A 27,465-nucleotide genomic window follows, 5' to 3' on the forward strand; every position below is an offset into this window, starting at 1 on the left:
TTTTAAAGTAATTAAAACCCTCTTTTCTATAATTAAAAGAAAAAAACGTACGTTATTTTTTTGTTGTGTCTGTTTGTAGTCTTGTGTCTAATCTTCACCTAATCTGATTATTAGTTCTTCTTATCCAGTGAATACACAATAAAAGCGAGCCCTTCGATATCTGATCAAATAAAAAACTGATAGCGTTAGGAATCCACGGCCAAACCAAAAGAAAAGCATGAACCTTGAATCGGTGAAGCAGTATCTTGAGGGAGAAGGAGCCGAGAATGATGAAGGTGGAATGGAAAAGGAATCGAAAGTGGCGAATTTGCCACACAGATTCCTCGAGCGATTCGTAACCAAAGGTATCAAAGTCGATCTCATCGAACCTGGTCGAATCGTCTGCTCCATGAAAGTCCCTCCTCATCTCCTGGTAACCAAAAATCCCTAATTTTTTCAATTCCATTTCCCCCCCCCCCCCAATTTCGACTCGAAAATCTCTAAATTATTATTTCTAAAAAATAATAATAATAATGATTGGGCGTTTTTGGTTGAGGAAAAGAACGCAGGCAATTTCTTACACGGCGGAGCAACGGCGACTCTGGTGGATTTGATTGGATCAGCTGCAATTTACACAACTGGAGCTACACAGACTGGAGTGTCCGTGGAGATCAATGTTTCATACCTTGATGCTGCTTTCCTTGACGTAATTCTTTTCGATATCTTTTTGTTGCTTTTGAGGAGATGGATTTTTGAGAAAGAAAGATACCAAATTCATATGGTTTTGGTGTGATTTTACAGGAAGAGATAGAGATTGAATCAAAGACTTTACGTGTTGGTAAAGCTGTTGCAGTTGTGAGTGTTGAGTTGAGGAAGAAGAAGACTGGTAAGATCATTGCTCAAGGACGCCATACTAAGTACCTTCCTCCCCGAAGTAAGCTTTGAAGATTCCATACAACTCAACACTTCCCCAATTTTTTTTCTTTTTTTAATAATCTTCGGCTTGTTATAACTGATCATGGGTTTGCGTGAATCAGATACTTAGTGCTAATAAAACTAAGTGAACAACATTAACTTTGTTGTATACTCTTTCCCAATATAAAAGTATGTTCCATAAGTTTACAAGCTTAGTCTTTTCTGAATATCCTTTAGCTCTTTCCTCTTTGTTTGTGATACAAAGTTGATACAATTGTTTTGAGTTGAGTCATGTCTGTAATTTGTTAGGACCAGGCATTGTTTCAAATGTGTCATGAAGTATTAAAGCTGTTTTAAAGTTGAGAAACGTGAAAGGTATGTAAACAAAAACGCATGAATCACGTTTGAAACAATCGAAACTATTACCACTGGGCTAAACATGTTTTTTTCCGTCTCATATACCGGCATAATCTTCGGTTTTGTGTTAGTTTTGCCAGAGATTTTCTTGTAATGTTCGAAGTTGAATCGATCTTTTAAATCGGGTTATTTTAGGTAAAAAATCAGAATTATTGTAGATTTTGTTTGCATATATATGTTTTATGAAGTTGAAAAAAAAAATTATGAAGTAGTAGTTAGGGAACCAAATTTGTGGTGAGTTTTGTATCAATCAATACACGATGAATATGATAAGAAATCTTTCATATTTGTAATATTAAATGTACCATGTATTTGTCAATTATCTATATGGTTTGTGTAGCACGTGTTACACGAATATTTTTCTGTGTTACACGAGTTGGTTCAAAATGAAAGTCATGAAGAAAAGAGTACTATAACAGATTCATGAAAATAAAAAATATTCGCAAGTGGGTCAGTTTTGTGGATAAGAATATTAGTTGAGATATGCTGGTTGAGAAGTTTTTATTTATTTGTTTGTTTGTGTTATTGTATCTGTAGCGGTTACATATACGACGCTAAACCGCGCGTTGACGAACAAAAATGAAGTTAGACCCAACAGAAATAATAAATTTCTTAGAATAAGTTAGTATATTTTATACCATGATGCCTATTATAACCGGTAACAATGTTTAAAACTTCTTGTTGATTTTACTATAAGATGATGCACTATATCAGTTATCACGCATTATAACAATTTCATATAATATAATATAACAATAATAATGCTTGAAAAGCCCACCATCTGCATTATTAAGAAATTCCTCAAGAAAAAAGTCAGACGCACAGGTTAGAAAAGAAAAAATAAAAGTATAAATCAATGGTGTGTGTTGAGTTAGTGCTTCCCCTCACAGTCTCAATCTTCTTCCCAAATACACATTTTTAGACTTTTCAATTGCAAGAATGATTAAACCTTCAGGTAATGCTCGTCCTCTCTCTCTCTCCGTTTACCACTAGACAAATACAAACACTTGGATTAAAAAAATACTAATATTGTTCTTTCCATTTCTCTCTCTTGTTGGTTTGTTGATTTGTTTGCTATAGAAGGAACACGAGATGTCTCTAATGGTGGATCTAAACCAGTTAATCTCACCCATCTATTCCTTGCTTCTCTTGGTGGTCTTGCCGCCGCCACCGCTGCTTTCGCCGGAGAATCATTCCTTCGCCGCCGGAAAGCTCATCAAGGTGCTTCCATGGGGAATAAAGATCAGAAAATCACCCCTTTGATTGAGAGGAAAGATTCAGGTCGACGATCTAACCTCGAGAGATTCTCCCACTATGTTGGTACGTATACTTACATCTTTGATACATTTCAAGAATAAAACTTTACTAATATTCAACCTCAAAAGTCAAAACAAAAATTGATACTTTCAAGTAAGAAGAAAGAAAAAGAATCAGTATCGACCAAAAGATTATAAATTTATAATAATATAGAGGAAAAAAAGATAGTATTTCTTGGGGCATGGGTTGGGGATACTACGTCATGGGCTCTTTCCCCTAAATTTTCATTTCCATTGTATTAATTATGTGCAAATACCGAATTTATGAGAGTTAAGGATATGTACAAATACTACCAAAGCTATCGATATTACCAAAGCTTGTAATATGCACATGATCCCATTGATCAGTATTAACATATATGTAAAAATGCAGCTAGACAGCTAGGATTTGAGGACCCAAATGAATGCCCACAACTATGCAAGTTGGCAAATGCGTATTTGATTAAAGCAAAGGGATATGATGAGAATGTATATGAGTATCTGGTGAATGAAGCTGAGGCTGATTCTCTATACGTTCATCTCCTTGAAGAGTTTGAAAGATGCATTCTCACGTATTTTGCGTTCAATTGGACTCAGTCTTCCAACCTCATCTCTCAGGTACTTGATTTTATTTTATTTTTAAATCAATATGCTTTGCGTGATTCTTCTACTTTTTAACATGATCTTTAGTGGGTTTTCCTAGTAATAACATCTTTCAAAAGTTAACTTCATCGATTTATCTTATTGTTGCAAACCAGTACGTTTGTCCTTATTTTATATCATGGAGGTAATAAGTACATGATTTCTAGGTTAGAAATATATAGCATATGGGTTGTTTAATTTATTTATTAGATGCTGACAAGTGACAGCTAATTGATAGTGTATATGTATATGTATATAGTATGGCTGTATTTTCAAACGAAACTAATTTTGTACATATAGCACAAAGTCTTATTTTAAAATATATATACTTTGCCGCTGGGTGGAGTAGGTTAGATATCATTAGCATTAGCATTTTCAAAACAATGCATATGAATAGTAAATATTATCATACAATTTCTCTTGTCTTTGATCTAGTTTTATTTTTCCATAACAATGACAGGTCTTAAGCGATGAGTCGGATCAGAAAGTACCAAAACTCAAGGATTTCGTGATGGCAGCGACAAGGTGATTGATTGTTCCATATATTTTATAATTTTATATGGTCACGAGTCACGACTATCAATTATATATATATATATATATATATACATATATGTCTTCATTCCTTCTAGAGGTAGATACAATTTAATTGCTGTGTTTAATAACTTCAACTAATTAACAATTTGCCTTGTACAGAAGACTTTTTCAGAAACAATCTATTAGTAACATTTAAAAGATATTATCATCATTACCAAATTAACAAACATTGTAGAACTAACTACGTTGACTAATTTAACAAAAATCGTACTGATTTAATTTCAACAAACATTGGAGAAGACTAGAAGTGATTAAGTGGGGTTTGTTTATAATGTAGGAAACAGAGGTTCGAGAGGGTGACAAAAGACCTGAAGGTGACAAGGGTATTTTCGACATTAGTAGAAGAGATGAAAGCCATCAACGTCGGCAGCAGCGGCGGAAGCGGTGAGCCACACTGTACGGAAGTAATGTCTCCGGTGGCTCACAACAAACGAAGTCCCGTCCTCCTCCTCATGGGCGGCGGAATGGGGGCCGGAAAGAGCACCGTCCTCAAAGATATCCTCCAAGAGTAAACTTTTAATTGATACATACATACAAAATTTGCTTGTATTTTTTTTTTAAAAATATATCTACATAGCTATAATTAAAGCTAGCTTAAATTACCGAAAATGAAATATTTTGTAGGCCGTTTTGGTCGGAGGCAGGGGACGACGCGGTGGTGATAGAAGCGGATGCGTTTAAGGAGACGGATGTTATTTATAGAGCTCTTAGCTCTAGAGGTCACCATGACGATATGCTTCAAACTGCTGAATTGGTACGTTCATTTTTTTTTAAAGCTCTTCATTAGTATTTGAGTTCACCATATGCTTCAAACTGCTGAATGTATTATCTTCTTTTTATAACATGTAACATGTTTTTCGGGTGTGGTTATATATTCATTTTCGTTAACAATAAAATTAGGTGCATCAATCATCTACGGATGCAGCGTCGTCATTACTAGTAACAGCATTAAACGAAGGACGTGATGTGATAATGGATGGAACGTTATCATGGGAGCCATTCGTCGAACAAATGATCACAATGGCAAGGAACGTCCACAAACAGAGATATCGAATGGGCGCAGGCTACAAGGTCTCCGAAGACGGCACAACGACCGAAGAATATTGGAGAATACAAGAAACTGATGATAATGGGAAACAACAAAACCTCAAGCCTTACAGAATCGAGCTGGTCGGTGTGGTTTGTGACGCTTATCTCGCGGTAGCTAGAGGCATACGGTAAATATTATTTTTATTCTATATAAAGATATATATCATCCTGAAATTCATTAGATCCCAGTTAGTAATTCTACCCCTTAACTATTGTTATATATATTATGCTAATTTTACAGGAGAGCTCTAATGGTGAAGAGAGCAGTGAGAGTAAAATCTCAGCTTAAGTCACACAAGAGTTTTGCTGTTGCATTCCCGAAGTATTGTGAGCTTGTTGATAACGCTAGGCTTTACTGCACAAATGCTGTTGGTGGTCCTCCTAGGGTAAACAAAAAAAAAAAGTCTTAAAGTCAAATATCAATTTTACCGATGTCGTTTATTTCTTGACTTGTACTGACGTGTTTGTTTTTATATTTTGGTTCACTGGGGGCAGCTTATAGCGTGGAAAGCCGGTGATAGTAAGCTTCTGGTGGATCCAGAGGATATTGAGTGTCTAAAACGGGTCAGCAATCTTAACCCGGATGCAGTATCCATTCACGAGCTTTACCCGGATCCGAGCCTTTTAAGCAAGCCTGGCTCTGTTTGGAATGATGTCGTTTTAGTGCCCTCTAGGCCCAAGGTCCAGAAGGAACTTAACGATGCCATCAAGAAAATCGAAAAGGCCCAAGCGAAAAATTGATCATATTGTGAACTAGCCCCTTTACATTTGTATTCTTTTAGTATTTGGTCATTTGTTTCCATCAAAATATTTAAATATCAGATATTTTTATCGTCTTTTTCAGTAGTCTGAATAAATTCACAATAATGTAAAATGGTTCTGCAATTTTTCAGCTATTTGTTAGTAATTTGTTTTTTGTTTTTCGAAAAACGTAGCTATACAAAGAAAAGGTAAGTATATCTATATTAGATAATAAAAATAATTACAAATATAATTGTAACATAATTTTCCTGAAGATATATATTTTTTTATTCATAAAGTATTCAAAATATGTTAATAATAATTTGAATTGTAAATCTTATGATATCACACTGAAATTCATATATATATTTTGCTTGTATTACAAAAAGTTATATATTCACGAAAACGAAAATGTGGGCTGATTTGAAAATAAAGAGAATATAGAGACCTTAAATAACAAATAAGAATTCTTACACTAGGGTTCCCAGGTGTGTCCCATATATATTTGTGTTGCCGCAATAAACCTCCTCTCTTTTTATCGCTTGCGAAGACCTAACGCAGTCAATCCGAGTTTCTCAAGCTTTTAGCCGTTTAGGGTTTTATCCTTTGCTGAGATCCAATCATGGTGAGTTCTTCGGTTCACTAAATCTTCTTCTTCTAGTTTCATTTTTGTTCTGATTCATCATAATTGATATACTAAACTATGAAATGGGGAATCTGTAGGCGGATGTCGAACCAGAGGTTGCAGCGGCTGGAGTCCCGAAGAAGAGGACGTTCAAGAAGTTTGCCTTCAGAGGAGTCGATCTCGATGCTCTCCTTGATATGTCTACTGATGATCTTGTTAAGCTCTTCCCTGCTCGTATCCGCAGAAGGTGCTTCAAACTCTAGACTAGATCAATTTTTTTGGTGATGGATACTTTCTGTATGTTCTGACTTTCTCTGTTTGAAATTTGAGTTTAGGTTCTCTAGAGGTTTGACAAGGAAGCCAATGGCTCTGATTAAGAAGCTCCGTAAAGCGGTAAGCAATTCATTTCGCACTTGCCTCGTCCTTTATCACTACTGTTGTCAAATGCTGTTGAATGTTAGATTATGTTCAGGCATTCATTTCTGTTCGCGTGGTTGAATTGTTTGGGATGATATTTAAAACTTTTAAGATCTATTTTCCGTGAAAGTCTATTCTGTTTGTGTCTTCGATTATGTAAGGCTCAGATTCAGATGAGGGAAGTATGAATTGTTTAGCTGTCTTTTATGAAAATCAGGAGATAGTGCTTGTTGTATTAGGTTCTGTCTTGTTTCTTTTTCCGATTTGTTGTAATCTTTTGACTGTTACTCTAGTTCAAATTTGATTGTATAGCGAGAGTTTTCTTTTATTTTGAGTAAGAATAGTTCTTACAGTAAACAATCTTTGACAATAATGTGACCTAGAGACTCTCTAGTTGCTGAAGCTATCATTTATATAAGATAATGTCTCTCTAGTTATGATCATCATTACACATAATCACTGGCCATATATCAGCATCATTTAACTGTTTTCGTGTATATACTTTAGAACATTAACTTCCCTTAATTGCAACGAAGTATCTGATCTCAGTTTTGCTTTTGGTTAATAACCAGAAAAGGGAGGCACCACAAGGTGAGAAGCCAGAACCAGTGAGAACCCACCTGAGGAACATGATCATTGTCCCAGAGATGATCGGAAGCATCATTGGAGTGTACAACGGCAAGACTTTCAACCAAGTCGAGATCAAGCCCGAGATGATTGGTCACTACCTGGCTGAGTTCTCCATCTCATACAAGCCTGTTAAGCACGGTAGGCCTGGTGTTGGTGCTACCCACTCCTCCAGATTCATTCCTCTCAAGTGAAGAGCTTTTACTTGGAGAATGTGTTGGATCTTTATATGGTCTTTGCTTTGATTTCTCTCAAGTATGTGGATCTTTTTTGTTGTTGTTTTATGTTGAAACCTACTTTAGATACTTTCTCGACATCTAGCTCTTGCGTTTTCATTATTATGTGCTCAAGATCTTAAATCAAATATTTTTGGAGTTTCGTTATGATTGACCGTCGAATTTAGTTTCTTTCATTTGGTTTATGGTAATTTGTGAAAGATCTGCAATTGGAATTTGGCATCTAATGACTATGATCTAAGCATTTAGAAATATCTTATTTTCTGTGAATTAGTGAAAAAAATTAAACTATGTGAGTGAACGTTTAAAGCTGCAAATCGTTAAGAAATTATAGTCGTTTTCTCGCTAGTTAAAGTGAGGAACTTTATTAATTTTATTCGGCCCATTAGATCCAGATACAATTATAAGATTATAGGCTTTAAGAAATTGGGCTTTGGCCTTCTTCAACTTAACCAGTTCTTTTTTTTACCATGTTAGACCCTCTTCCACAAAACAAAGGTTGTCTTGTTGGTCGTGAGGCATATCTTAGGGTTTCTGATATTCGGGAGATAAGAGAATCGATCCACAATGGCGAATCAAGTGATCTCCGGAATCAAAGAAACAGCTCAATCGATTACAGGTGCGGCTCGTCCGTGGGGCGATTTTCTCGATCTTTCAGCTATCAGCTTCCCTTCCTCCGTCGCCGATGCTACGACTCGCCTGACTCAGAACTTGACTCACTTCCGCGTCAACTACATTATCATCCTCTCGGTGCTCCTAGCTCTAACCCTAATTACACGCCCGATCGCCATCCTCGCTTTTGTCGCCGTCGGTCTAGCTTGGTTCTTCCTCTATTTCGCTCGCGAAGAATCTCTCACGATCTTCGGCTTCACTGTCGACGACGGCGTCGTGGCGTTACTTCTAATCGGTCTTACGATCGCCTCGCTAGTCACCACCGGAGTTTGGCTCAGAGCTCTCACCACCGTTGGATTCGGCGTTGTGATCCTGATCCTACACGCGGCGCTTAGAGGAACGGAGGATCTTTTGACGGACGATCTGGAATCACCTTATGGAGCAATGCTCTCTACTGACGGCGCTCGTGGTGATTATAGTGGAATTTGATCATTAGTTGTTGCATTCGTTACTTGTGATTGAAACCAAATTCGGGTCTTGTTGTTTGTAAATCTGATTGTTTTCTTTCTCTGTGTTCATTAGCCCTATTGTTCAAGAGTTTAAGGAAAATATTTTGGAACTTAAAAAAATAACAGGAGAGAAAATGGATCGTAAGCTACAAGAGATATGTCCATGGCCCAAATATTTAAGGCATAATAGTTAAAATATGTGTTTTTACTCAAAAATCTGTTTCAAGTAGTTATTATGAATGAATTTTGAATTTAATAATTAAGGATATGTATAAACGAAAATTTTGATGATCTATTAACTTATTATTTGTGTTAGAGTTGGTCCATACTGATATTTCAATTTTGTTATTTTCTTTTCATAAAGTGTTTTTACTGTTTTTTCTCTCTACTTCTCAAAAAAACGTACCATGCGATCATTTAAATTTGGCAAAGAATCCTCTCGAGCGTCAACTTGTCAAACTAATTACTGACCCCATCAAACATCGAACATGCTTCTGCCTGATCCAAGAAGTTGATATAAATATTAAAATACTTAAATTCAAAACATTTCAAAGTAACTCATTGTACAAATGTTTGTGTTTACACATACATTTTTAGACATAATTTCTATATATGTGCCTGCATGTACGTTGGAGAAATACATTCATGAAACTTTGATCTGTTCGTTTGGGATTCCACATCCTCTCCATGTGCTTACCTATTGATAAATCATACATTATTATTTGATTTTTCATTTTTTTTTGTATCTATTTCCATTATACTATTTTTGAAAGTTGCATTCCTAATACATTGAACATCAAACTGATTAAGCTAATCTAAATGTTTAGAGGAATATGATACCTCCATTATAATATTAACCACTATCAATATAAATTGTCGGCGATGCATATGTAATTTTTTAATTTGTATATTTTGATTTTTTCATATATAACTTTATAAAATTGATATCGACAATAGATTACTTTACCAGTGACTTTTGTTAAAAAAAAAAAAATTGAATTTTCGATCCACTGATAAGCCAAAAACTAAATCTGTTAAAATAATCTCATCCGCAAACTGCAGTAATATAATTCTTAATTTGAAAACAATAGTTATTAATGGTCATCTAATCATAACTTGTAAATTACTAAATTAGTATATGCATAAAATCGCAGATTTTATAACCTTTATTTTTGTGATCAATACAGGTTTTAAATCCATTTAATGTAGTATTGAAAAAAATAGAGAAAAGAGAGGTTGTGTGTGTGTATAATTATGATTAATAATCATATTAAATTTAGTTGGTACAAAAGTTATTCTTACTTAATTTTATGGGAAATGAAATTATAGACAAAGGTAATGAAATGAAGAGACCCATGAAGATGCACATGACATTGCTCCCTCTCTTCCCTATGGGTCCTATTTCTCTATTTTATTCCCTCTAGCCAAAGCCAATTATCACTTTATTTTATAACCCAATTATCACTTTAAGTACCAACCAATCAATATACAATCAAAGTGAATCCTTTCCGTTATTTTTTTCCCTTTCTTTGATAGGGCCCTTCCGTTTTATTATTATATTACGTGTATTGTCATTCTTAATTACGTTTCGAGACTATGATGTTCAGTTTGAAGACATATACGAACCAAACATTTAACTCCGTCAATAAATTAAAAATACTGTGTGTTTGCATTTATAAATATAGGATTATCTTTAAATTGTAATTAAAGAGAGATAATGCACGCATAAAGTTACACCGGAATGAAAAACACATTTTCCTAACCATTTATAATCATAACCATTAATACACACACAAGATGTTCAGATTATTACATATTTAATATTTTCCATTACAAATGTCTCGCATATTTAACTTGATTCATAACACATAATAGCTTATAAAGTGTACCTACATACGAAATTCAGATCAAAACATAGACATTAAAAGAAAAAAATAGATATTGAACAATGTTTTTCGTAATGAAAAAAAAAACTATTAACACCCATCAAAGTGTTAATCAAATATATAACCATCACCACTTAATCTTTTAACTTCAAGCTCTGCTCTTGCACTTCTCCATTGCTCTCGGAGCTGAAATTTTTTACAATTAGCTAGTAAGCAAATCAAATTATCCACACTGGCTATATATATGTTTGTTGAAAAGTATAGTTAGCATTTAATAAAAACAGTTAACATCAAATGCCATATTGTTTAATATGGATCAAGACTATAGGCGGGCAGGTTTTCTCCGACGGCCACGATTTTTTCGTCTACAGAATTTTTTTTTTTTCTTTTTTGAGAAAATCGTCTACAGAATATTTAGATGGAAAACTAACTTAAACTGGCTAAGCGGATGATCAAATGTACAAAGCTTTTAAGTTTTAATCAATGCGAATATAAAATTTATTGGTAGAAATATACATACCGAGACCAATGGCGTCAGAACCTTTCATGAGACGTAAACGCTTGCATGTATCGACGAACATTCTAAGAAATAATAAAATTAAACCAAGATGTTATTAAAGCGGACAAATATATAGCTGTAATTAAATCGTAATTAATAAGGATCATAAGAAGAAGAAGACGTACGGCCAAGGGACGTCGCCGACGAGCATCCAATCACCGTCTTTGTCTTCATAAGAGGGAACATAGTCCCAGCTATTCACCAAATCCATCAGTTTCCTCTCATTCATGAAGTCTATCATTCCTTCTTCTCCTCCATATTTTCCTTTATATTTTTTTTTTCCAAACAATATGATTAATTACCTTTACATTCACATTAATATTTACTGCATAAAAATTAAACTACACAAGTCCATAGCCTTTGATTAAGTTGTGTGGATCCTAGATAAGAACCTGTTATCCTAACTTTAATAAATTTGAAATTTAACTACTCCTTAAACAAGAGCAAAAAAACCTTGGAATTTACTCATGTTGCAAATATTTATCTTATGGAAAAATTACATAAAATATCCTCTTGTTCGTGAAATTAACTAGAACAAATACGAGCTTTGCGGTAGATATTTTTGTTTTTTCGCATTTTCGAAACTATGTTCAACTGGCAAATTATAACAAATGAAATATTCGTCAATTCGATCTAGTATAATAACAACTAAAACATAAAACGTATTTATTATTTATATAACAACAGCTAATTAGCAAGTATGGAAATTCAGATTGATAAACAAAGATGCATGGAATCATATATCTAGTAAGATATATAAATATAAAAAACGTACCCATGGTAAAAGAGCTGAACATGTTGGACAAAGCGTTAGAGAGTTCGTCGTAGCTTTTATACATCTTCAAGTCGACTTTCCTCAAGTACGGTGCTCCGTCCATCGACACCTTCACAAATGCCGCAGCCTCCGATTTTTGGCTCGAAACCAGAACATTCTTCCGGTATGATCTCACCGGAGGCCATCCCACAACTTGTGCCCTAGAAATTCTGTACGTGAATATATTTTATGTAAAATTATAGTTACGTATCACTGAATCAATTTTGACGCGATGTTCCAAATATGTCCTATAGCATCAGACTCTTTCTTTCTTTTTTTGCAGATTTTGAACGATTTAAGAATTAAGAATCCGTACGTAGACATATGAGTGAAATTATGAGTTTTTAAATTAAGTGAAGTGAACTTTCCCCCCCCCCCCCCTTTTGGCTCCCACATTTATCCATTTTGGTTACACTTTTCTTAACTGAAAGTAAAAATGTTTAGATTTTTCATCTCAAAACTTTGACAGATATCGCTAGAAAGAATCTGTTAAAAAACAAAAATTCGCTAGAAAGAATATCTTGGACGAAAAAGTTTTTGTCCATCGAGTCTAATTTTTCTTTTACGATGGATACGACAAAAAAAAAAAAAGGAAGAAGAGAGGCAAAACTATTCCAACAAAATGTAAAATGGTCAATTTACTTGGCAGGAGGCTTGGCTGGATCTTTGGGACTTGAACTCTTTTCCTTGGAAACAGAATTCGTCACGACGTCGTGAGTTGTACATCCTTCCTTGTTTGCAGGCTCATTGTTCAGATTCAGCTTCAAATCAACCGTCTCCGAGAACCCTCTCTTGTTTCCGGTTACCGGAGCCGCCGTATCTCCACCGGGAAGACCAAGGCACAGCTCAGTCTCTCTCAGATTCAGCTCGACAGTGCCCATCATTATTAACCTCTATCCTTCTTCTTTCTTCAATGTTCTTCTTCTTCTTTGGAAGGTGATGAGGAAGATGGAAAAATGTTATTAAAAAACGCACAAATAATACAAAGTGAGATGAGTCTCTATTATATCTATCTCTAGGAGGTAGCTGCATGTGTATGTCGTATTTAAGAGATCTTTGATTAAATGGCTTTTTGACACGTGGATGAATCGTAACCCTTGATGAAGTTATCTTGCTCGAGTTTAGACTGATCACTATATCTTTTTTGTTAAACTACTAATACTCTTATTGAATCTTTCTTGGGATTTATTTTGGAGGTTATATATGCACTGTAGTTTATATATAATATTAGTAACTGAAACTATTTTTTAATAAGTTCATAACGTTTTCATATAATTCTTTGGTCAACTTACGTTTTCATATAATTCTTATGTTATCTTTTTAACCCAAGATAGGGGGAAAATCTCATTTAATTCTTCAACATCATATCACATATATATTTTTATATAGTGCCTATTGTAAATTTGTATTGTAGTTTATAGATAGAGATTCTTTTGGGCGGCGAGGTCGTAGACAAATCATATGATATATATGAGAGTGTATCAATAGAGAGATACATTTATTATAAATATTATTTTGTTATGCTTTTTTCCAAATATATGTGTATATATACATATGTATATATATATATATGCTAAAATTAAATATATATAATTTGTTATTTGCGTAAGATTCTTCGCCGGAACCTTCCAATTATGCATATCACATCCACATGATTCAATTATTCATCCCACAATAAAAGCGCAGCCCTGATGTATATAAATATTCTTATACCATTACCAACACAAAATAAAGTATACAATAGTATATATTTTATAGTTCTTAATTAAAAATTTACATATATTACAAAACTTCTATTCCATTATTCACTCACCCAGAGCTCAGTTTCCTTAAGTTTAAGCTATTCTCATCACTAAACAAAGACATATATGTATAATTAAGATTTTTCTTAAAAATTATGTGAAGTATGACAAGATATTTTTTATGTAATAGAGAGAGTAATATAAGAAATAGAAAATACATCTTCTTCAAACAATGCACTTTGACGATAGATTGTCAATTTTTTAAATGAGAATATCACTTGAAGCTCAAACGGCTGATATTATAATGCCTAAGTGATATACTAATGTTTACTATAGGAAAATCAAAGCATATTTTATTGTTCTCTATTTGAATTCTAATATTCGAAATTTGGTGCTATATATAAATTTTTGTTAGTTCTATGACACTTGTGGCCATCTACGTAACTCATAAGGCAGAGGTTTTTTTTTTTTTTTGAATAAGGCATGATACCATATGTACTATTACTAACTATACGTCTATAGCCAACGTATATTCAATAAAATTGAAAAATAAACAAGAAAAAGAAAAAGCATATTCACCCTAAGGGAACCGAGAGGGGACATGAGTGCACAAAAAATCCAAAAGAGGAGAGGGTACAATAACATCACCATAAATTCCAAAACAAAATTTAAATTAGTGAGAAAAACAAAAACATGGAGATATATGATGAAGGGACAAGTTACATCCGATAAAAATTCAGAGGCAAAAACATCCTAAACCCTACTTTTGTTCCTTGATTTGTCTACATCCCCCTCTTTACCATTTTCTCTCCTTTGTTTCTATCCCAAAAACTCTCACGTGTTTTCAAATCAACAAACCCCAATTTTCAATCGAATTTTTGGGTCATGTTGTTGTATATATCACCTCATTTTGTCGTATTTGTTAATGTGTATCTACTTTATCTGATCTCTATATATATTCTGATTTATATGGAATTCACATGATCATAACTGTACACCAGTGAATAATATAAGTTCTCGACCGTAAATGACTTGAAAAAATCGCCCGCACACATAAATGGATTGTATGCGAAACTTTAATAAGATTGAACCAATGCAACCAAATCTACATATCAATTATCACAAGAATATATGAATATATGGTGACCACATTTTTTCAAGATGGAGACCACCTTTGATGTGTAATTTAGATTAACTTCTTATTCATTTAGTTTATATCTCTTATATCTACAGTATATATTGTGTATCAATATGTGGACTAAGTTTGAATGTTATATGCATCATGTCGAAATTAATGACTTATTTTCAAAGGTATATATGTGCTGCATATATTAACTTGCAAGTTAAGAATGTGTGAGGACCAGGTGTACTTTCATATGGACATAACAAGGCCACAACTCTCAACATTCTACCACACAAAGATCATTTTAGTTTTATTTTGTCCAATTTTTTTTAATTCTCATTTAAATTAGTTGTTGGAATATACTTCTCACATTTAAAGAGTGCAGCCAAATGACATGCATGCATGCAATTGAAACGACAAAACCAAATAATAAGTTTACATTGACTAAACTGTATATTGTGATTTTGTGTGAAAGCCACAACTCTTGAGACTCAAACAAATTACTTTACGTCAACACTTGCTCTACAGTCAACACACAATCAATTTATTTATTGTTGTTTTTAATTACACAAGCAATTATTATCTATCGATCAGTATTAGTAGTGATTTTTGTCATTATATATATACTGCAAACTTCATATATGATATATACATATTTTTCATACATATTGGTATATCTCTCGAAACTCTGAGTGAAAAATAGTACCAAAAAAAAGAAACTCGGATTGAAAAAGCGGATATCGCGAATACTGGATTAAATTATAGCTTTTGTACGTGTATAACACTAAAATTCAAACTTTAAGACTAACTATCCTAGACTAGCTAATGCACACTTATATTTAGCTCTAAACACACATATATATATATATATATATACCTGATTCTACACCACAGAAGTGGTTCATTTTTCTGTCAGCTGAATAATATATATAAAGAAAGAGATCTTAGTATATGTTGAAGCAATCATTTCCGCTATCATTTGTTGCATATTTAATTTATTTGAGGGTTGGAAGTTTGCTTCTTCTCCGTTCTGACATGTTCGCCCGGCGAAATTGTTTGTTTTTTCATAAATATTTTGAAGTCGTCTTTCATAAATTTGATTTTGATTTATTTGAATATATTTATCTTCTACTTCTGTTCTTATAATTTAAAATACACTATATATATATATTCTGATGTTTTACTCCATTTTTCACAAAAGTATCATTTCATATTTTTTTACACAAAATTATTAAAATTTTAGTTTACCCCCTTATTAATGATTAGACAAATTAATCTCATTAATTTATATAATATGTAATATAATTTAAATTGGATTTTTGGTTCAATCAATATGATCACTCTGAAGTCTTACTCTATTATGGTCTTTTATATTATAAAATTAAATATGCGAGAATCTGCCTCTATACGCTCATGATATATATATTGGGATCTCATATATATTCTAGGCTAGCCAAAGTAGTTAATTAAATTAACTGATGAATATAACCCCAATCTTCTACCAATGGCCGGATAATTTTTCAAAGTTTTCTATATTTTTATATTTTTTGAGAAAATGTATTTAAGATACTATTAATATCAATATTTATTTGTTCAGAGACATTAACTATAATTTGTCTTATTAAATACTCCTTAATTTAGAATTATTGTAAAATGGTAATCATTTATATATTTAAACCATATGATTTTGGGTGATCCCGAAAACTTTAACGGTGAGATCAACGACGATTTGCAAAATCCATATGTTAGGTAAATGCTGGGATGAGATTTTTTTTATGTAACAAAGTGGGATGAGATTAGCATCTATGGGATTTGGTGGATCGCTTTATTGATTACATTTGACCGGTAAAGATATTCTTTTTGTCCAAATAATTCCAAAGATTAACAGGAAAATTAAGTATTTGAACAATCTCCATAAAATAAAGTTCAAAAAAGAAAAACACTCTCCATAAAATATTCTTCTCTTACCAAACTATTTTATTTAAAAAATGAATATTCAATTCATTCTGTTTCCGGTTCTCAAAACTCTTAGCTTGATTCTATATTCCTGTAATAAAATCGACACTGAAGTCTACGTAGTATGTAGAGTCCTATACTAACATCAATTTCTACATTTTTTCAATGGTCTAGAACTTGTATATAAAATTGTTTTTGAAAATGAGTTACAAATAGGTTTACTTTTTCCTCTGAAGGAAGACGAAAATTCTATGTTTATACTAAAGAGAGAGTTAGATATAGTCATGATTAATACTTTTGAACAGATCCCTCAAATTATTGAGGAACCCCGAGGTTGGTTTGGAACCCAATTTGAGTGAAAGTTGGATTTATCGTCAACTAAGATACAGTGAAGACTGAGGAGGTTGATGTTGTCCAAAACATGTTAAAAAAAAAAAGGACCCGTCGAGGAATAAAGAAGCTCAATTTGCGTCGGCCCAGCCCATTTAATTAGTCTTGAAAAGATTTTTCATTGCCAAAAAAAAAATTGTGTTGAATGTCGGATTGCATTATTATTAATACGAAAGATAATTTTTCAATTAATTTAAAACTCAATAAAAGAAAATATTTTAAACTTTGGACCGATCCAATTTATCTGTGCTGGAAAAATTATTTTGTATTATCGAAATTCAAAATTCAACCTACAGTATCATTGGTTAAGCTAAAACCAACCTTGAACTTTTGGTTTAGATTTTAACCAAAAAAAAACTTTCGGTTTAGATTTTAAAACAGTGATAATTATTAGACTAGTGAGTGGCTGAAAAAGGCATCACCGCCGATTCCGTGTTTGGATGGGACCCACATCTTCATTAGTGGCCTCCTATATGATTATTTACACGTGGACGGTCGAGATGATGGTTGTTATCTTCCACTGTTCTTTAGGACATGCCAATTTGAATGACAGGTGTCTCGATTATCATGTCGGCAAATACAATTAGGAGCGAATTATCTTCTTTAATGAACAAAAATATTTGGTTTTCGCGAATTATCAGTTTATCACTATCTTCACTTCTGTGGCTAATGAGTAATGGCTATAAAGGTTTTGGAAGCTTTTAATATTAAAATGAGCTGGATCGGACATAGGAGTGTATAAGTATACTATATATAGTTCAATGTGATTTTTTTTTCCTTTTCTAGAAATATATTTCCAAATAATATAGATAATATGATATACTAGCCTTCGAGTCCAGAATATCCTAACCATAAAAAATTACTAAAATTACTTCAATTATGTAGATTATTTTTTATTGTACCACTAACATGTTACTTGTAAAAGTTCTGTTTTTCCATTTTTTAAATAAAATTAATTCATTTTAGATTTATGAGATTGTCCTATCAAGAAAACATTATAACGGTAAGCAGAGCCGATCCTGAAGCCAAGCAGTATAAACATGGATTTGCGGTCATATTATTTTATATAAATTTTCCTTTAATGGCTCATTTTTTTTGTTATAAAATTTTTTATTTTTTTAATTATAAAACGGCTCATTTGTTATTTTAGCTTTCAACAATTTAAAACTCAATGCCGCTAAAAAGAGAATGTTGCTCACGTCCCGAAATCAATGCGTGATATTTCTAATTACACCAACTTTTAAGAATTTCTTTTGAATTTTGATTTTTTGAAAATGAATTTTGTAAGAGTTTTTCATTAGCATTTTGAAGTTACTACATATAGAAAATTTATTTTTTCATTCTTATTTGGATCATCTAAATCTAATTGTTAATGATTACATATACCATTTTCACTACTTGATATAACATCTAGGATAGGAGCTTCCATATAAGCATGTATAATACAGCCAATGACACGCTGTAACATGAACGAAGACAGAGAGAATCTGTTGAAGATCTCTCAGGTTCCAAACCAAAACTACAAGACCCCATTTATGATGTTACTGACAAAATAACTAAGCCTTGAGCTAGTAGAACCTAAAGAAAGATGTCTTGTCGTGATTTTTTTCAGATTTATATACGTGTGTGGTGATCATGATCGTTGATAGTTTAGAGACAGAGACAAAAGTTGTGGGCTTACACAAAACCCAGTAAAGAACAAAGAGAGATTCTGTCTCTCTGGCTCTGTTTTCGGCTCTTCAAGACCCAAAATATTTGTTTTTTTTTTAAGCTGAGAATTTCAAAAAGGTTAAAAACTCTTGATCTAAAGTCAATGAAACAAACTCATCAAAATCTAAACTACCCACAACGCAGGGAAAAAAAGAAGAAGCTATCTAGATTTTTAGGTAGAGATAACTAGGATGATGTATCAGCAAAGAAGATGAGCAAATCTGATAAATTCTTGGCATTGAGAGATAAGAGAGGGAGAGAGAGAGGTGAAAAACATGTGCATATGGGAGACCAAATGTGGTGGGGGATTCAAAGATTTGATCTGAACCGTTTATCAAAAAGATGGGGAGAAAGAGAAAACGTGTCCCACAAATGTCCCCAAGAAGATGGGACACACTTTTGCCTCAAAGTTGCTGTTACTGCTACCGACAAGCTTAGCTTTTTTTTTCCTTTGTCCTTAATTCAAAAAACAGTTTCTCCTATCAATCTATCTTTATTTTCCTTAACTTCTATAAAACACTCAGCTTACACGAAGCTTCATCTTCATATTCATCATCTCTCCTCCCCTTTCGAAGAGAAAGAACCCAAAAAGCTTTCCTTTTTTTTGTCTCCTGCAACGCTTGAAGAAAACTCTCAGAAGAGGGTTAAAGAGAAGTTTTTTTTGGAGAAATTGTGTGAAAATGGATGAGTTTGCTAACCTCAAGGAAACAGAGCTGAGGCTGGGATTACCAGGAACGGACAATGTAAGTGAAGAAAGAGAGAGAGTTTCGAGCTGTAATAAGAGAGCATCACCAAGTGATACTGAGAATGAGATTGAATCATCAACGAGGAAAACCGAAACATCCCCTCCTCGAAAGTAAGTTTAACACACACAAATTCTCTGATTCTGTTGATTTGGTGATGAGAAACGCTTTCAGTTTATTGACAATAGTGTTTCCTTTTGCAGGGCTCAGATTGTTGGTTGGCCACCGGTTAGATCTTACAGGAAGAACATCATTGAGACAAAGAAGAATGAATCTGATCACGAGGGTCAAGGAATCTATGTGAAAGTAAGTATGGACGGTGCACCATACTTGAGGAAAATAGATTTGAGTTGTTACCAAAGATACTCAGAATTGCTCAAAGCTTTAGAGATGATGTTCAAATTCTCTGTGGGAGAGTATTTCGAGAGAGAAGGATACAAAGGCTCAGATTTTGTGCCTACTTATGAAGACAAAGATGGTGATTGGATGCTCATTGGAGATGTTCCATGGGAGTAAGTCTTGTTTCATATATCTGTCCAGCATAAAATAGAAAATCAAACAATTTGCGAATGTTAATTCTTATGGGTTGTGATTGTTGTTGCAGGATGTTTGTATGTACTTGCAAGAGACTAAGGATCATGAAAGGATCAGAAGCCAAAGGTTTAGGCTGTGTTGTATGAGGCAAGTCTTCAGGAAACCTAACAGAGACACAAGAAACCTAAAGAGAACAGAGTTTTTCTTGATCGAGATAAATCTCTGTCTGTGCTCGATCGGGTTCTCGGGCGGGATCTATGTTCATCGGATTGAGTTCAAGTCATAGCAGTTTTTTACCTTATCGGTAAATTTTGAATGTAGAAGAGTGCTTAATGAGCTCAAACATATGAAACTGGAACCTAATTACCTTTCGTTTCAGAAAACAGGTCAAAAGGTTGTCCTAGTCTTTGGTTATGTATGAGAATTAAACGAAAAGTGTTATGAGAATTAAACGAAAAGTGTTATGAAAATTGAAAAGTTCTTCTACAAATGTTTGTAGCAACCTGTTTAATGTTCTCAATGATGAAAAGAGATTTTCAAGCAAATACCACCAATTATAACTGTTATGGTTCTCAAGGTCAAGATCTGAGATCATATTGTTGATTGTCTGAATTGGAGAAGTCCCATCAATTGATTCATTTTCGATCAAAGCCAACCTAAACAAAGAAGTCGTCATCACTCAAGGTCTTGAGTTAATTGAGCATCATGCATAGGAAAAGTGAAACACCAAATAAATATATATGTATTCCTTTAATTTGTAGCTTCTCGAGACATCTAATTACTCTCCTTTGAATCTTTCTCCGCTCTACTCAAACAAAAGGCATAATTATTTTTTAGGTCAAAGAAGGAAAGTGAAATTTATTTAGCGGGACAACAACTCAAACAAGGCAAAGCAATCAAGATAAGGCTCTCACCAACAGCAAGACGGGTATGGATGTCTTGCTGCTTCTAGCTAGAGACTCGCTTACTTGAGGAGGAAGATTTTGTATTTTTACATCAAAATTCTTTCTTTGCCCCATTCATAAATAATAAATAAATAACATGCGGCATATGGCGTCTCCAAATCAAATCATAATTTCAATCTTAATCTAACATCAGAAAACCAAAAGATTTAAAACATGTACTGAAACCATAAACCCTAAATTCGCAGGATGAGAAGAGGAGCGCGGTTACTTTACGAATCATGCGCCACCGCCGAATTGTTGATTTGTCACGATTATACTACGGTTTCATTTTAACTAGAGCTGTGAAATTACGTTTTTTACTGTTTAGCCATTTTTATAAATTTTATTTTGAGAAATTATTTGTATTTTCTTAAATTCCTTTCTGTGTTTCGGATTATTTCGTTTTCGCGTTCGCAACTTCGCATTCCCGTTTCCATTTCTGTATATAACCTAGGTTACATACTTACATTTACACCATCCAAATTGTGTGCTCAAAATTTGAGTCAATACGAATCAACAATGAATGATCCCTAGCTATATTATTTTACGATGTATGCCTAACTTGTAAATGTTACTCATCGCAGAGTAGTTGAATGTTGAAGAGCTTACGTTATAATTGAATGGTGCACGTTGATTTATGCTAAGATATATTTCCACATACCTATATAAGCTACAATATAATAATCAAAAAAATATACAAGATAATGAAGCAATAATGATGGAAATAATATAAAATAAAATATTGATATAGAACTTGTATGTAATCATAAATCTAATTACCCATTTTGCATAAAACCCAAATGAACCAAACTGACTTCGGTTCAAATATAGTTATACTTCTAGTAGAACCAAAATAATTTGAACTAAACATAAATTAAACCAAACACACATGAAGACCGAATTCTACACCGTTAAAGAGAAGTGACTTCTTCAAGGGTGTTTGATCATTAGATTTAAAAAATAACATCAACCTAAAGATGGAATGTGAAAAGAAAAATATATTAATGATACAAAATAATCTTCCACGAAATTATTTCTTGCCCACACACACAGCTCAGTTTGGTTTGAAGTTCTTCGGCATTTATAGTCCTTCCCAATTTAAAAATAGTATTCTCAAATTTTTGGGTGACTTACCTTTTTGGGTGACTTACCACACAATCTTTCCACGAATCTTCAACACGCAATTCACAACAATATTGGATAGTATATTTATACCAAATCTCATTAGGCACGCTAACTATAATTTCTAAGAATCTAAGATGCATGTGTGGACAGTTACGTTAGCAAAAAAAAATAAAAATTGATTGTTCCTTGTTCCGTTTTTTTTATCGATACCAGTTATGAATCGGGATAAAAAAAAAAAAAAATCAATTTGTGCTTCGAAGTGACGATCTTGAACCGGGGTAAACCGATAGGAAAATAGAAGACTTGGTCTGACGCCGTGTCCCATTAATGAATTGTCAACGCGTCTTCTTCGCAGTTCACACGCGCGTATACTCAACATTGCGAGCTGCCATCCCTAAAATTATACAGATTTATTTAGTTCGGTCCATAATTTCTAAAATTACAATTAAATCCATATCGTTAATGCTAAATGATTCGCCGTTCTCAGTTACTTAACTACCAACCATCACCGCCACCAAAGGTCGGAAATAATTGCATCGTAATGATTACTACATTCTTTTTCCGTCCTTATTCTTATAATTAGTTATAAGAGTTAAGATATGGCTCTATCAAATTTTTAATGTGTTATATATATGTTTCATCATCAGCTTGTAATCGCTTATAATTAACAACAACAAAAATGAGGATCGTCATAATGAAGTTAATGGTGACGGTGTTGATGATGATAATGATTTCTGCCACAAAAATTGTTGGCCTCATTGTTTTTTTTTTGGGGTTAACGTTCTAATGTTCTTTTCAATTGAAAGGAGCTTCATGATTTTATTCATCACCTTTCATTATCTGTAACGCTTTTGTTTCTCACCTTAATCTTTGTGATGTTATTGACATCTAACTGATTTATATTCAAGCACGTATGAATATACGACCATACAGTATAATCATTTCATTAGTAGAATTTTTTTTATTTTTTAAAAGCGATCCATATATTTATTGATACAACTTTTAGGTCCGCAAGCTCCACATACCATCTCACGCCACATTAACAAAGTGGGCCCTCTTGTTCCAAAAACAAAGGAAGCAAAGTAGAAAATAGTTAGTCAACTCATGGGTTTATCGGTAATTTACACCCTCCTCCGGTCAATTCCCATTGACCCATTGGCAAATTCAATTCCATTAAATCGCCACTGTTGAACCATTAAGCGTTCGTTGGAGTTAGTTGTACCTTCTTATACTAATTATCTCAGTTTTTTTTTTTCTTTTTCTTTTTATACTATCTCATAGTTCCATAAACTATATATTCAACATTATTTTAGATCATCAATGCATCTCAACTTATTGGTTTTATATTCAAATAGTCCCTCCTTTTTAAATTGGATGATAAGTAAGACGCATGATGAAATTTATTACTCGTAGTTCCTTCCACAGTTGGGAGAACACAAAATCTATTTCATAAACTAGTTGGAGCGATGAAAGAGGAATACATGAATTACCCATTTGAAGTTTATACGTGTTACTACTATACATAATCTATATTTTATGAAATTTGAAAATTTCGTACCAAAAAATCGAAATTAATATTTGAAATGTATGTAACCGCTGTATAAATTTCACTGCAAGAAATATGAAAAATACCCACCAAAAAATTCAAATAAGTCAAAACCTGAATATTCAGGATGCAAAACTGATCTCCTTTACTTTTATAGTCCGATGGCTAAACTTCACCGCCATGTATATATATACTAAACATGTTTGATCGGTTTGGGTCAAAACCGAATCAATCCATAGTTTGTTCACCTCCACACCAATAATTATAGGAACTACGTACCATAACTACATTTATTAAATTGCCTCGTTCTCTTTCTAAAACGTTGCCTATAAATTCTCAATAATTCTCCAACTTTTTAGGCCATAAGTTATCTCTTTCTCTACATTAAACACTAAATCTCTTCTCTTTTTTCTGGTCTAGCTTGTTAGTTTAAAAAACCAACCATGAATGAGAATCACATTCAAAGCGAGCATATGAACAGTGATTCATCAGTCACCACCATTGAGGTAACAAACAAAAAACTCCCAAACTTCCTCTCATCGATACGCCTCAAATACGTTAAACTCGGTTACCACTACCTTATCTCCAACGCCGTCTACATAATCCTCCTCCCCGTCCTCCTCGCCGCAAGCTCCTCCTTCAATCTCTCCGATCTCACTCTTTTATTCAACCACCTCCTCAATTTCCACTTAGTCTCGTCCACTCTCTTCGCCGCTCTTCTAATCTTTCTAACCACCTTCTACTTCACAACCCGTCCTCGCAAAATCTTCCTCCTCGATTTCGCTTGCTACAAACCCGACCCTTCTCTGATATGCACACGAGAAACATTCATGGACCGGTCTCAACGTGTAGGTATCTTCACAGAAGACAACCTCGCTTTCCAACAAAAGATCCTCGAACGTTCCGGTTTAGGGCAGAAGACTTACTTCCCTGAAGCTCTCTTACGCGTCCCACCGAATCCTTGTATGTCGGAAGCGAGGAAAGAAGCTGAGACGGTCATGTTTGGAGCTATAGACGCAGTGCTTGAGAAAACCGGAGTGAAGCCTAAGGATATTGGGATACTTGTGGTGAATTGTAGCTTGTTTAATCCCACGCCTTCTCTATCGGCTATGATCGTGAACAAATATAAGCTTAGAGGAAACGTTGTGAGCTATAATCTTGGTGGTATGGGTTGTAGTGCTGGTCTTATCTCCATTGATCTCGCTAAACAGCTTCTTCAGGTAATTATCTATTAATTTCAGAACATTAATTATACATAGATTAACGATTTCATTTTGTGTCCTATATACTAAGATTCGCTTTCATAAGAACCACTTGAGAAGAAATAAGAATCTCGTGACAAAATTAATACATTTTTGGGTGGGGAGGTTGGGAGTTTTCTAGTTTTCTTCACGTCATGTCATTATCTATATAATTTTATGGTTACTGATTTTATATGTGAAAATGGTAAAAACTCTAGCTTCGACTATGAGCACGTGCAGTTTAATGAAGTTTGTGTCAGGCTTTTCTTTTGTCTTTAGGTAGGTGGTTGTTGTGAAAATTGAAAACCTAAATATTGTCTTAATAACAAGTACATGCAAATTTTTTTTTGTTCAGAAAAAAGTACATGCATTTTGATTTAGTATACAATCTATGTGTGTGTATAGAATACTTACAAACAGTAGAGTACATATATGTTACGGCCAATCCAAAGTGTGGTATATCACGGATGCATTCGCATAATTGGTAGATCCTGTCGGAATATATATCCATAGTACATATACTATATAATCTTCCGTTTTATGTATGGACGATTCTTAAATGAAGAATTTTTTGATAAAAAATGATTTCTATTTTAATACGATAAATGATTCATGGCATTATTTTTTTGTAATTTTTAACCGTTTACCAAAAAAAAAACAAATTAAATGATTAATAAGACTAAATCATGTGATTAATTTTTAATGACTAATCCTCTCTTAAAAATATATATACGACTTTTCCTTGAATCTTATATTTTTTAGTAAACATTTCTGTTTAAAAAGAGAGAACATGACCATGATATGAAAGTCTATTTTGAAGTAGGATAATTTAATTAGTGTTTTGTAAACAGGATAGATATGGGCTAAAATAAGGATAAACTATTAACATTCATACAACATTGATAGGTGTTCCAACACCACCAAAAGAATAAAAAATATTGATAGGTGACGTATCTTGATTACTTTAGTTATGTTTAATCGATGAATTGTTTGTTGAACAACATCACCAAAAACAACAGGTTTTTAAGGAGTATAAGTTTCATAAAATATAAATACACGTAAGGTCTCACATATGGTGCCATGTATATGTTTAGTGAATTTCATTATACATACTTTCCAACTAATATTATATAATTAATAACATTGAAAGTAGCAAAATTGTGGAAAATAACAACAGTAAAATGAAAGAAATTATGCAATTAGTAAATAAACAAATAAAATTTAAATTAGAAGGAAAAAAAAACTGAACACTAATCGTGATTTTTACAGGATTATATGCTTGGTAAAAACATGCCATCAATGATTCCGTCACAATACATGCGTTTAAATTGCTAACTTTTTGTTTTGTATAGATAAATTAGATTCTTAATTATCAATTGTAATATGATCATGCATGCAGGTCCAACCAAATTCATATGCACTAGTAGTGAGCACAGAGAACATAACCTTAAACTGGTACTTAGGCAACGACCGATCAATGCTTCTCTCAAACTGCATCTTCCGAATGGGCGGCGCCGCCGTGCTCCTCTCGAACCGCTCCTCCGACCGCCGCCGCTCAAAATATCAACTCATCCACACCGTCCGTACACACAAAGGAGCTGACGACAACGCTTTTAACTGCGTTTACCAGCGCGAAGACAACAACGACAACAACAAGATCGGTGTCTCGCTCTCTAAGAACCTAATGGCTATCGCAGGAGAAGCTCTCAAGACGAACATAACTACTCTCGGACCGCTAGTCCTACCAATGTCGGAACAGCTTCTCTTTTTCGCGACACTCGTGGCTCGAAAAGTGTTTAAAGTCAAGAAAATCAAACCATATATCCCTGATTTCAAGCTAGCTTTCGAGCACTTCTGCATCCACGCGGGAGGCAGAGCAGTGCTCGATGAGATTGAGAAGAATTTGGATCTTTCTGAGTGGCATATGGAGCCTTCGAGGATGACTTTGAACCGGTTTGGGAACACTTCGAGTAGCTCGCTTTGGTATGAGCTTGCGTATAGTGAGGCCAAAGGGAGGATCAAGAGGGGAGATAGGACTTGGCAGATTGCTTTTGGTTCCGGTTTTAAGTGTAATAGTGCGGTTTGGAGGGCTTTGACAAGTATTGATCCGTCCAAGAACAAGACTAATCCATGGATCGATGAGATACATGAGTTTCCCGTTCCGGTTCCGAGGATCTCTCCTGTGTCATCTTCGTCGGATTCTCGATAGTTGATTTCTTTTTTTCATCCCTTTAATGTAGTATGATTTCACAACACATATATATATATATATATATATATATATATCTCAAATTCACATTATCAGAGAGATTCACAGTTGTTGTCATTCGATTTCTTTTCTTCTTATTTTTCTAATCTTATTTTGGCAACATTAATTTTATTTAGAAAATTCAAAAATATGATTTTTCTTTACACATAATTTCCGTCTTACATGTAAATTTGCAGGTTAAT

General features: G+C 33.7%; 7 protein-coding genes across 9 annotated transcripts; 6 read left to right on the forward strand and 1 right to left on the reverse strand.

Annotated features, from left to right (window-relative positions):
* Positions 1–78: 78 nt before the first annotated feature.
* Positions 79–1,096, forward strand: LOC18994437 (acyl-coenzyme A thioesterase 13). The gene is made up of 3 exons (XM_006418081.2): positions 79–412; positions 542–685; positions 781–1,096. The coding sequence occupies exons 1-3, from the start codon at positions 218–220 to the stop codon at positions 922–924; spliced, it is 483 nt and encodes a 160-aa protein (XP_006418144.1). The 5' UTR covers positions 79–217; the 3' UTR covers positions 925–1,096.
* Positions 1,097–2,127: 1,031 nt separating this feature from the next.
* LOC18994438 lies at positions 2,128–5,772 on the forward strand. 2 transcript variants are annotated; one of them, XM_006418083.2, is made up of 9 exons: positions 2,128–2,266; positions 2,392–2,631; positions 3,001–3,224; positions 3,709–3,773; positions 4,123–4,353; positions 4,470–4,599; positions 4,746–5,062; positions 5,176–5,320; positions 5,430–5,772. In XM_006418083.2, exons 1-9 carry the CDS (start codon positions 2,251–2,253, stop codon positions 5,673–5,675), a joined length of 1,614 nt encoding a protein of 537 aa, XP_006418146.1. In that variant the 5' UTR covers positions 2,128–2,250; the 3' UTR covers positions 5,676–5,772. The 2 variants fall into 2 exon arrangements, with proteins under 2 accessions (XP_006418146.1, XP_024009155.1); XM_024153387.1 differs by having other exon boundaries at positions 2,172–2,266; positions 2,395–2,631.
* Positions 5,773–6,157: 385 nt separating this feature from the next.
* On the forward strand, positions 6,158–7,742 carry LOC18994439 (40S ribosomal protein S15-1). Its single transcript, XM_006418084.2, has 4 exons — positions 6,158–6,300; positions 6,399–6,547; positions 6,636–6,693; positions 7,290–7,742. Exons 1-4 carry the CDS (start codon positions 6,298–6,300, stop codon positions 7,536–7,538), a joined length of 459 nt encoding a protein of 152 aa, XP_006418147.1. The 5' UTR covers positions 6,158–6,297; the 3' UTR covers positions 7,539–7,742.
* Positions 7,743–7,988: 246 nt separating this feature from the next.
* On the forward strand, positions 7,989–8,734 carry LOC18994440 (PRA1 family protein D). The gene has a single exon (XM_006418085.2). The coding sequence runs from the start codon at positions 8,148–8,150 to the stop codon at positions 8,679–8,681; it is 534 nt and encodes a 177-aa protein (XP_006418148.1). The 5' UTR covers positions 7,989–8,147; the 3' UTR covers positions 8,682–8,734.
* A 1,748-nt stretch (positions 8,735–10,482) lies between these two features.
* Positions 10,483–12,971, reverse strand: LOC18994441 (auxin-responsive protein IAA17). Of its 2 annotated transcripts, none has more exons than XM_006418086.2 (5): positions 12,603–12,971; positions 11,922–12,121; positions 11,272–11,410; positions 11,108–11,169; positions 10,483–10,773 (listed from the first exon to the last, which is right to left on the reverse strand). In XM_006418086.2, the coding sequence occupies exons 1-5, from the start codon at positions 12,842–12,844 to the stop codon at positions 10,736–10,738; spliced, it is 681 nt and encodes a 226-aa protein (XP_006418149.1). In that variant the 5' UTR covers positions 12,845–12,971; the 3' UTR covers positions 10,483–10,735. The 2 variants fall into 2 exon arrangements, with proteins under 2 accessions (XP_006418149.1, XP_006418150.1); XM_006418087.2 differs by having other exon boundaries at positions 11,922–12,130.
* A 6,399-nt stretch (positions 12,972–19,370) lies between these two features.
* Positions 19,371–20,622, forward strand: LOC18994442 (auxin-responsive protein IAA3). The gene is made up of 3 exons (XM_024152669.1): positions 19,371–19,737; positions 19,828–20,136; positions 20,229–20,622. The coding sequence occupies exons 1-3, from the start codon at positions 19,562–19,564 to the stop codon at positions 20,302–20,304; spliced, it is 561 nt and encodes a 186-aa protein (XP_024008437.1). The 5' UTR covers positions 19,371–19,561; the 3' UTR covers positions 20,305–20,622.
* Positions 20,623–24,143: 3,521 nt separating this feature from the next.
* LOC18994443 (3-ketoacyl-CoA synthase 2) lies at positions 24,144–27,305 on the forward strand. Its single transcript, XM_006418089.2, has 2 exons — positions 24,144–24,993; positions 26,414–27,305. The coding sequence occupies exons 1-2, from the start codon at positions 24,217–24,219 to the stop codon at positions 27,221–27,223; spliced, it is 1,587 nt and encodes a 528-aa protein (XP_006418152.1). The 5' UTR covers positions 24,144–24,216; the 3' UTR covers positions 27,224–27,305.
* Positions 27,306–27,465: the final 160 nt, after the last annotated feature.

This window comes from Eutrema salsugineum, unplaced genomic scaffold (assembly GCF_000478725.1).
Source record: "Eutrema salsugineum unplaced genomic scaffold, Eutsalg1_0 scaffold_5, whole genome shotgun sequence".
Classification (NCBI taxonomy): domain Eukaryota; kingdom Viridiplantae; phylum Streptophyta; class Magnoliopsida; order Brassicales; family Brassicaceae; genus Eutrema; species Eutrema salsugineum.